Source organism: Hylaeus anthracinus, unplaced genomic scaffold (genome assembly GCF_026225885.1).
Source record: "Hylaeus anthracinus isolate JK02 unplaced genomic scaffold, UHH_iyHylAnth1.0_haploid 11997, whole genome shotgun sequence".
In the NCBI taxonomy this organism is placed as follows: Eukaryota; Metazoa; Arthropoda; class Insecta; order Hymenoptera; family Colletidae; genus Hylaeus; species Hylaeus anthracinus.
In genome coordinates, this window is record NW_026534344.1 from 6,101,136 (window position 1) to 6,112,137 (window position 11,002).

The 11,002-nt window shown below is 39.0% G+C and overlaps 1 protein-coding gene across 1 annotated transcript; it reads right to left on the bottom strand.

Annotated features, from left to right (window-relative positions):
- Positions 1–6,760, bottom strand: LOC128889170 (uncharacterized). The gene is made up of 3 exons (XM_054146555.1): positions 6,688–6,760; positions 5,697–5,897; positions 1–5,019 (listed from the first exon to the last, which is right to left on the bottom strand). Exons 1-3 carry the CDS (start codon positions 6,703–6,705, stop codon positions 3,091–3,093), a joined length of 2,148 nt encoding a protein of 715 aa, XP_054002530.1. The 5' UTR covers positions 6,706–6,760; the 3' UTR covers positions 1–3,090.
- Between the last annotated feature and the right edge of the window lie 4,242 nt (positions 6,761–11,002).

Genomic DNA, 11,002 nt, shown 5'->3' on the forward strand with positions numbered 1-11,002 from the left:
GGACAACCTCGTTCTTACTTGCGTTTATCCCAATTTAAATCTTTCTAAATGGATTACTCGTACCATTTACGACACAATTTCCCTAACAAGGAATGCGCAATGTTCATTTGACTTACGCTTCTTCCAGGTGTACGCAGCTCCCTAATGCGAATAATGGGCTTCCATTGTAAGAGCCCAGTGACTTATAGTGGACAGTCTTCATTCGTCACGAGTCACTGGTGTTTCTTCTCGAAACAAAGATGGTCTGGTTAGCTTCCAATCGGTCGGCTTTCTCACATAACAGTGGCACAGACTTTCCCGAACGCTGAGTGTCTCCATCCGGGCATTTGGCAACGGCTAAGCGAGTTCTGAATAGGTGGAAGTGTGGAATTCACGTGCAAAGTCCCATGATCTCCGCCCTCGCCGTGTGGGCCTACACCACTGCCTAACAAATACAAGTTCGCGTATCCGTCGGCTAAGTGTCGCAACTTGACGATGCTAATTACCAGCGGTAGAGACACGTTACTATTCTTTCCTGGTGCGCCGGCTCTCAGAGGCTTATGAAATGAATTCTCACACCAACGCTATCTATCATCTATCTCCTTTTATTTCGATACATATTTTACACTAGTGTATATAACGTTATATTTACAATGGATCGAACTCTAAAGGGCGATGTCACGAGGAGGCCCAGTCACGTTTAACGCCGTCGTCGATAATTTCGCGACAAGTTACGGGTCGTGTTCGTAAATTTGATAGAAATTTTTTGAATTGCATTGTTTATTAGAAACCTTCTTCAGGTTCAATGTAATAAATTTAGATCAACGTAGAGCAATTATATCAATGCTATGATTGAAATATTGGTAATATTATAGTATGACAAGTTTTGCATCAAGCGTGTCAATTTTATATAGTTCACCATCAGTATATCATTATTATATACTTTCACTGTAAAACCATTTGATAGCGTATATAGATAGTTTCATTAGATCTTGTTTATCTGAGCAATCAGCTAAGGAAATGACAGGATTGAATCGATTAGAAAGTTTGTAGCAAGAAACGACAGTTTCTAATTTGAATAAATAAGGATGAAAGTATAACAACAACGTTGACAAGTGTAATTAAGAATTTAATAAAGGTATCTAGAGATACTAGAAATAAGAAAGCCATCTAGGTAGTTCATAAGCTGAAGGTGTTTACTCTGACGAGAATAAGGCTTGGACATCAATGGAATAAAACAAGAAATGTGCAATAATCTAATCATATACTAAGTCAACATGATGTTCTTTCTCCAAAAAATAAAAAAAAAAAAAAATAAAAGTCCCTTCAACTTGAATAAAAATTCAATCTACTAAAATGTGATTCCACCGTCATAATCAGTAAAGTAACATAATCAAGCCTCACGATTGACACAGCGGTTAACCCGAAAATTGTCGACGATGATGTTGAACGTGGCCACGTTTAAACTAGAGTTAAAGTACTTTCGTTCAGTGCTCTACTGTTTACGCTACCGGTCATCTTTGGGATGTCTATGCTATAATTTAACGTGACAGAGTGTAATGCGGCCGTATGCATGATAAACATAATAGTCACGCGTGTACCAACGCACTCTTAATTGCTCCCTCGTTGGAACGGTTTGAAGGCAACGACGATCTGTCTTGAAAGCAAAAACGAGCGTTGTGAGATTGTTGAAAGTTGTCGTGCGGAAAATCGTCGAACGAACACACAGGACATTTCCCTTTCCGAGAAGGCGATTCGTTTCGCCGACGATTCCAGCGTGTTCCGTGAAAACTATGCCGCGGCGATTGTCTATCAGCGTTACATTTTCATCTTCTCACGGTCTTTTGTACGCCGGTTCTCGTTACGAGGAAATGATGAGTTCTCAATTATACCGCAACCGTCGTAATTAATACTGTCACTTTTCATTTCTAAATTGGTCCGGCGGATTATTCCTTTTTCGAAAAACAATAAAAGCTAGGGAATTGTATCACGCTGCCATAGTAATTCGTGAGATAACGTGGAACGCTGGATTGATGAGAATTATTTCATTGTATGGGACAGCTCGTACGGATGTTTCATAATTATTTATACTTCTTTGAAATGTTCAGGGCGCCCGTAATGTAGCTTGAAGATTAAACGAAAGAAAAGGAAAGTCTGACTGTTGAGCGGTGTATAACTAATAGGAAGGTCCTCGATGAGTGGTAAACCGAGATGAAAATGATTGTACGTGAAAAAATGAATCGAAAATGTCTAATACAATTTTTTTTTACGAAGATTCATTCTTGAGATAATCGAGTTTAAATCTGTTTTGGCGCATACTGACTTGTGAGACTCGACTCGCACATATCTTTAGGTTAACTGAATTACAGTTAACTATTCAAGAATAATATTCCTGATTTATCTGATTCTATGATTTTAAATTTATCCCCGTCATACATAGTATATAAGCAAAATTGACATCTAAGGTCCAAGAAACTTTTTTATAAATCGCATGGCCCAAGGAACTTTGAAAACGAATTCTTAAAAAATAAAGCCTCCAATTGAAAAGATTACTTCACATTTTCCATTCATTTTTTTCACCTAGTATCACATTCCATTCGGTTCTATTACCCAATGGAAGACACACTGTATATTCTAACAATAACTGAAAATTCCAGAAATAACGTGATATTTCCTTTAATTCTCTTTAAAATAAGTATACTTTAAATGCATTTTTCAAGCATTCTCCTGGTATAAATGTAATTCGTATTCTAAATATTACAGTCCCAGCTAGACCTGTGCAGGAGAATAAATGAACCGTTAAATGAGAAAGCAACGTTCGTAAAAAGAAATAAATAATACAGTCTGAAATTGGTGATCCGAATTTCTCAGAAATTTTGCACAGTACGTCTCTCTAATTAAGTACAAACTTTAATTTCTCAAAATTTATAATTCTACTATCGTTCTATCTCCAACAAGAGACGCACGAATCAAGTTCAACTCGACTAAGAAACTATATCAGATACATATCGATCTCCATTAAATTGTCTACCATCGATTAATCGACTGCTACCTCGTCAGACCGTACAAAAATAAACTCTGAAACTTTAAAAATCTCGAATAATCTAACCGTTACATCTTTTTCTTCATAGCTTCCTTCTCCTCCTCGTCGTCATCGGTGATGATCTGCACGCTCCTGACGGGCCCGGTCTTCCTGTACCCCGACGTCGTCGTGGTCATCATCGGGGTCGTGGCCATGGGTGGACGTTCAGAATTGATGGCCAGCTGAAGCATCCTCAGCAAAAGAGCCTCCCTGATAGGAGCAGGCAGGATCTCGTCTCCCTCGTCGCTGACCTCTTGAGTGTAGAACTTTTGCCTGTAGACTCTCTTGGCGAACCTCCCGTCGTTGTAATCTTCGAATTGTTGCTGTTGGTAAACAGGACTCAGGGCTCTAGCGTACATGGGACGTCTCAGAGGTACCCTGTCGCCGTACTGAACAGCTAGCTGCTGATCGTATCCTATATCAGGCCGCGGTGCGGGCGTTTGGTAGCCCGGCTGATAAGAAGGATAAGGCTGCTGATCGTACAGAGCGTCCTCCAGGTACGTCTTCGGATAAGAGAGCGCCTGGACGCCGTACTGGCTGACGAGCAGTCTCCTAAGCAGCATTTGGAAGTCCCTTCGACTGAGGGGAGGAGCGATCGGGTTTGGTGGCTCAGGAGGCAAGGCGATCGTGCTGGCCCTGTAAGGATACTCCGAGGTCGTTGGATACTCTCTGTCCTCCTCAGCATGGTTCATCGGCTGTGGAACCGGTCTCAGAACTGGCCTAGGTCTCGGCTCGGGATCCTGATAGATCACTGGCCTCGGGAACGGCCTTGGACGCATGTATCCCTGCGTCACCGCTAACCGAGGGTCCTCTTCTTGACCCGGGAGAGGATTCTCCGTCAGATAATGAATATTTGCATCCGTGGTCGTTGAATATAGTGGCTGCTGGCCTGGAATGGGACGCAACAGGATTCTGTTGAGAGGGATCTGTCTGTAAGCGGGATCCTCGTCGATGTTACTCTGCTGAGACGGTAACAAGATCCTCCCGCCTGGCAATTCTCTCAGATACTGATCTGGATGCTGCCTGACGAACACTGGCTCGGTGCTTTGCCTTATGTACTCTCTGTTTTCTTGGACTCGGCTAGGTACGCGAGTTTCCTCGCGAGGTGCTTTCGTCTCTGCCTCGTAGACCCTAGAACCGTCGTACTTGACGTTCTCGAACCTGGCTGGTCCAAGATTTTCTCGGTTCAAGTAAAGCTTGGTTCTGTCGATGCGATTGGCTGGCACGCGTTGAAGAACTCTCGGTGGCGTGGTCGTTGTAAATAGAGGACGCGTGGTAGATAAAGATCCTCCGTACACGTCGGGATGGTCGTCGTTACTGGTTTCCACGACTGGGTTGGGCTTGGTGGTCTCATCGTGCAGCTGTCTTCTTAAATTGTTCCCTGTCGTCACCTTAGCCTCGTCATCTTTTTCCACGAAGTCGTCCGAGATTGGCCGAAGCGTCTGATCGACAGGTCTCTTGGCAAAGATGATCCGTCTGTAGGTGGAGGTCTTGTCCTCGGTGCTTGGTCGGTTTATCTGAGAATCTTCGTCCTCTTCGCTCTCTTCGTCGATCACCATAGGCCTCTGTTGGCCGTTGATCACGAATCGTGGCCTGCTTTTGCCAGTCCCTTTCAAATAATGACCGAATATCGATTTCGGTTGCTCCGTGGTCGTGCTGGTGGTCGTGGTCGACGTCGTCGTTGTCTTTCTGTTGCGCGGTATCATCTGGACGACGGACGACTTCGTGGACGCTTCGGTGGACGAAGGGTAAACGATGCTTGGCTTCTTGGTCGTGGTCGTGCGATTTACGCGCGGTATGCTCTGCACGACGGACACTTGTTCCTGCAATGGTGACACGGTGGTTGCTTTAAACCCTGTCCCGTTAGAGGAAGAGTACGACACCCTTTTTATTTCGCCGTCGGCGTCGACGAAACCGAACGTACCCTTGATGTTGCCTAGTACGTCGCGACTCTCGACCTGACAATCATTTCTTACGTTCAGGAGTCTATATTTTTCATTAAATCAATTTTTATAATGTAGGCACTAGTTTCTCTGCGTTTTCACCTCGGAGAAATGTTTTTCCTTTTTTTCTTTTTATTTTTTGGACTTTTGTTTGTCAAGATTTGTTCGAAGTAAGCATATTATGTTTAATTGTTGAATAGAAGGTTTTCCAAGAGGCACAATAGGATTTTGTTTGTAAATGAAACGCAAATGGTGTGAAATTTGTATATAATTTATATAATATATATTAAGGGGACCAGAAAGTAATGTCGTTTCTTTTACATTAAATTCAAACAAATAAATTTATAACAAGTTTTCATTTTTAATCATATGGCAGTGCTATGAAGTAACGTTAAATAAGCGAAGACAGAAATGTATACAAGCCAAAACAAATCAGTAAATGCTAGCATAGTTACATGTACGACACACTTGCAAATTAGTAGGTTGTTGACACTGTTTTTGTTTTTATGCCGCTTGAGTTTTATTTCCTTCTAAATCGCGTGCCCTAGAGAGTTGAATAATGAAAATGTTCTTTGAAGTGATTAAGTTATATTTGGAATGTGTTACGTACAACGGTGAGTCGATAGTACGAGTACCGAGAAACTGAGTACACCCATTTCAAGTCATTCGCATTAACAGCAATCGAAGCTTACCTTGAACGATCCATCGCCAGCTTCGTAGCCGTACGTGTAAGAACCGTCTTCGTTCACTTTTCTGATCTGTTTCAAGATCGCTACCTGCTGATCGTGGTGTGTCTCAGATGTTTGCTGATCCGTGACGTTCGAGCAACCCGCTGTTGCCAGACAGAAAATTGCCATCAGCCACGTTGTCATTTTTAAAGTGGGAGGCGATATCTACAGGTAAATAACAAAAAATATAATTATACGACGAAGACTTGGACGTGTCGGAATTGTAATACAAAATATAATAATAATAATAATAAGATAACGTTTTCGAATCGTTTGTGATCTCTTGGTAGAAGAGCGAAATATTTTTTTCTAAAAAATATTCGTTTCTTTTCCTAACAAATACAATTTTCTAAAAAATGCATTCAACATAGATCACATCAATGAACATAGATGTTCACGAATAAAAACAAATTTTACGATACTTCTATATCTATACGTCTCGTTCAAAAAATTTTAATGTACATACAAACACGGACGTGTTTTTTAACGTCAAAGTTCAGCTCTAGAAACTATTAAGGAACTTTCTTTCTGACTACACAAAATATTTTTTGCCATAGAAGCTACTCATAAATGCAAATATTGGCAGCCTCATTCCCTATTAAACAGTGTACAATAAAACATCGGACACAAGCGAAAAAATAATCAAATGATGACTGAACAAATTGAAACACTTCAAAGCACTCGAACTTGTCACTAAATAGGGATGTCTTAGTTGTTAAATTTTGAAATAAATTTTTGCAAACATGAACACTTAATCAATTCGGAAACCATGCACTGTACGCGAACCAATGATGCACTATATGTTCACAATCACGCGAAAAGCACTGTATTATTCTCTAATTAGATTTTTTTACTTTGAAACGGGTCTTCATAATGATTCGTTCCTAATCGTTTCGACCGCTCGACACAGGTGTGCACTTGTAGGTGAGCTGTTAGAGTTGCGAAGAGTAAGTACCTTGTAACTGGAAACCATGTTACCGCGGATGCGGTGAACGTTCTTAATATCGCGTGGGGTGCTGACGGCCGTTATATATAGAGTGACACAGTAGAAAACCACCACCCTTTCCAGCACGTCCTGCCGCACACTCCAACGGCACGTTCAACCTTGATGACCCCTAAACGCCAATTACGGAATAGTATAATGCTGAACGATAGACGGTAATAAAGTACTTCTGCCTCTTGAATTAGAAATCGTGCAACGCCATTAATCCATTTATTCGATATTATATTTATTTCTTTATGCTGTAGTATCTAAAAGGCTAATTAAACAATGACATGTATTTGAAGCACTTACACATATTTTTATGTTTGGAATTTTACAGTGGGCTCACTTAAAAAAGCGAAATTGTAATGTTTCGTGTACAATGAAATTAAATTAGCGATTAGATGGAGTAGTATTTATAGATAATATTAGGAGGGAAGAGTTTTATGTCTGGAAATATAAAAAATAAAACGTCTTGTTTGCAGAGACAATTTATCGAATAATAAAATAGTATGGGTAATCATTTAAAAGAAATGGAGAATTAATTAAGATCTGTGATTGCCAACATTATTTCATTACTTTTGAAAGTATAAAATTGTCTACTTTCAACATCGTCAGAAAAATATTATACTGAATAATTCAGATATGAATGAAGTCAATTGAGAGATTAAAATTCATCCTAGGATTGAAAGTAACGATAATCAATTTTAATTTACATTCGTTTTCCCACGATCAATAACGCACGACAGTAAATTCATATACACGACGTATAATTACTCGTTCATTTTACTTCACTTTCTTTAATGTGTTTTACATAATGTTCCCGCCTGTAGTAATTATCAGCTGAATTTCTCTTCTTTATAAAACGTTTTACAATACCTCGTTGACGCTGCGCCAACAAATCTCGAATAATGCTTCGTAAACGTCGCGCCAACAATGGGTTATAAACTTTTTAGGCGCGACTATGCGCATCGTAACGTAGCATCGTTTAAACGATTCGTTGGCCCAGCTATGAAAGACACATTATTATCTAACCGTCTACGGCGCATATAATCGTTACCTTCGGCTGAAGACATAACCAGATTTCTTTCTATACTCGTTTCATACATTTTGCAATTGATAACCTTTGGAATACGTGTGCCAGATACGATCGAGCGATCTACATATATTTTTTCATAAAGCAAACGCCCATTTCTTGCCTCCGTTCGCGTTAAAATTTGCCCGGAGTCGTTTTTCACGAACTCCCATCATTCCATTCTCGTTGGACCTAATAACGTGAGAAATTTTTTTTCCAAACTTTCGTAACCGTTCTACGATGGTGGTCGTCCGCGAAACGAATAATGGGACAGAAAAAGGGTCGTTAGGCGTCGATCACGATGAAAGTGCGCGCAAAGCGTCGACGAGAAAGAACGGAAGTTTCCTTGGCAGCCATGCAAAAGATAAAGAGGAAGCCAGCGACCGGAGGAATAGAGCGCTATGAAGTTTTGGGTTCGCGGGGACGCAAGTGAAAGCCACGTGGGAGTTCGCGGCCAAGCAAGAACAGTAGTAGACTGTAAAATCTGTAACAATAGTTCCCATAGTGTGCAACACTCGTATTGTGGTGTTCGTTTCTAGACACTCCCACAGGACAATTATTACATCATGCAATTTCCTCGGGGGGTTTCGTACACAGTTTTTTGATGCCACCTTGATATGCCATGTCTTGGACCTATCGGTTGTATATCTCTCTGGCTCGACTCTCGCGCTTCTCGCGAATGGTCGTTGTGCTGTATTTTCCCTTTGTGGCTCCGACTCTTTATATGCTATTTTGAGACGAGTGCCTTGCTCAATTTACAGAGGTGGGCAATATTTCACTGGAAGGACAGATGGCGAATAAAATTACCGTATGGACATTTATTCGTGACGTTTATTTGACTGAGTATTTGCATTTCTATTATTCGTTGAATACCGTGGAACTGTTCATTCTGTAGGCTAATTTTCCAGTTTTATTTAATGGAGAAGGGCTGGAAAATCTCTCACTATTATATTAATTCTGAACCGTATCAAGGCGTGGAAATACTCAATCGCAGCGCGCTCCCAGATAAGAATGTAGTGCTCATTGCGTAATTTAATTGATCGGCATAATTACGGTATGCATAGCTCGTGTGCCACGAGTTCCTTACATGATTAGTATACTTACAGACGTGTACGCTCCCATTCAATAGTTTGAAGCAGTGGCAGACCAAATTATCATCTAAATGAAAAGTTTCCAATAATTTGTAAAAAAGTAAACAGCTTGTGACTACCATCACAAAAATTACAATTTACATTTAATAATTTTATTATGAAGCTACAAAAGAATTCATAACTCAATACATTCCTTGAATTTGACAAATTTTAAACATTAATTTTTGCAGTTGGTGTCGAACACTCCCCTTGTTCAATATTGTTAGTGTTGAGAAAATCGTAAGATTTATATTAAGAATTGTGTCCTAGATAGTCCGAAGAACGTATACCAGGTGACGTAGATGTGATCTCACTTTCCGGAAGAAGTTAGAGCGAGCATGGTGCTAATTGTAACGCAACTGCAGGCCACACATTACCACGGTTACGTTCAGTCGGCACTCCTACATCATTACCCACGAAAGTCTGACATTCTTCCGCTGAGAACTAAACAATTGTATTCCGTTTTTGGCGTTCCGTGGTGCCGAAAAGAATTTCAAATTCCCTGACTTTTTAAGAAATTAATTTAAGAAGTATAGAAAAAAAGAAATTACATAGATGGGAATTTTCTTATTAAATACCAATTTCTAACAAAATTAAAAATTTCATTTTGAAATTGATTCTACATCTCTAACAGAAGCCAGCTTTGAAAACAATTTTGTTGGAGAAATAACATGGTTAGTGATCTGCAACGTGTTTCCCACCCTAGATACATATTTTATCGCTCGCAATGAAATATCGAACAGTTAATGACTCATTTATGACACACAACGCCTTGAACATACTACCATCTCGACGTCATTGAATGAATGTAACTTGTTAGTAAGTTATCGTGGGTTGTATCCATCTTCTTTATCCACTTCTTTAGGGAAAAGTCTATTGAATAAAATTGTTATAATCAAAACATTGTGTTTTACATTTTTTTTGCTCTTCCATGTATTATATAAATAATTGAAATAGAACATATACTTACTTTATTATAAAAGCAACCTCTGAGAGTTAATTGAAATTATATTCTATATTTGGACTGTGTATGTTTATCTATTTTAGAGAATAAAAATTTCAAACATCAATTTAAAACTTGTAACGTAAATTGGAATTAATCAAAATGCACCTACTAATAATAAAGAATTGTTCAGAGTAACTCAAAATTAGGCAATGAGATCAGAATTGTTTGAACTTGTGCGCTACTTTCTGTAACATTCCCCGATAACTTTCTGTATATTTGAAATTCTCTTATTTCGAATGTATATATAATTTTTTTCTCTATTACAAGTCGCGACACGTGCAACGAAAGCAAGGTCGGCAATCCTCTAAATCAGTATAATTTAATGATAATTGGCATCTATAAATAGTAGGTCTTAGGCGAACACTACTAATGACGTCTCGTAATCTATCTGATTGGCGGAAATGTTAAAACCAATGGAGCCAGCAGTGTTGAATTATGCCAATCCATACTGTGCAGTCCTCGTTGAACAATCAAGGAGGAAATGGACGTCGTTTCATAAACGAAGGATGTTGCATGCGACAGTAATTTTTTACCGTTTCATCCTGTGTCGCGTGATTAAGATCTATAGAGATCTATTCCTTAGGGATTTGCAATTGTCATTTTATTGTGTCACTATTAACTATATAAGAAAAATGTTTTCAAATCTGAGAAACTTATTAATTTTTTTTTTCATTACTTCACGTGTGTTCAAATTTTATAAAATATACATTAACATATTTTGTTTTTTATCATGAAATCTGTTAAATACCCTAAAATACTAATACATAAGAAAATTAATATTAAATGAGCACACTGATCAGCAGTTACAAATCTGTTCCAGAGAATAAGGGTTTGTAATAAAATAACCATATATTTTTTTAGAATTTTACTTACCAACTACTAGTAACAGTAGGACTGTGTTTTCATAATTGGTGAAATCGTAAATATGTTCAAAGTGAAGTAGATTAAATGCAACAGAGTACATTGAATAGTAGCTATCACGTTACATTTTTTACTTGGTACAACAAAAATAAATGCGAATTATGATTTCTCGATGAACGTACCACTTACCTGCGCTAAAGAAACCAACTGCTCTGG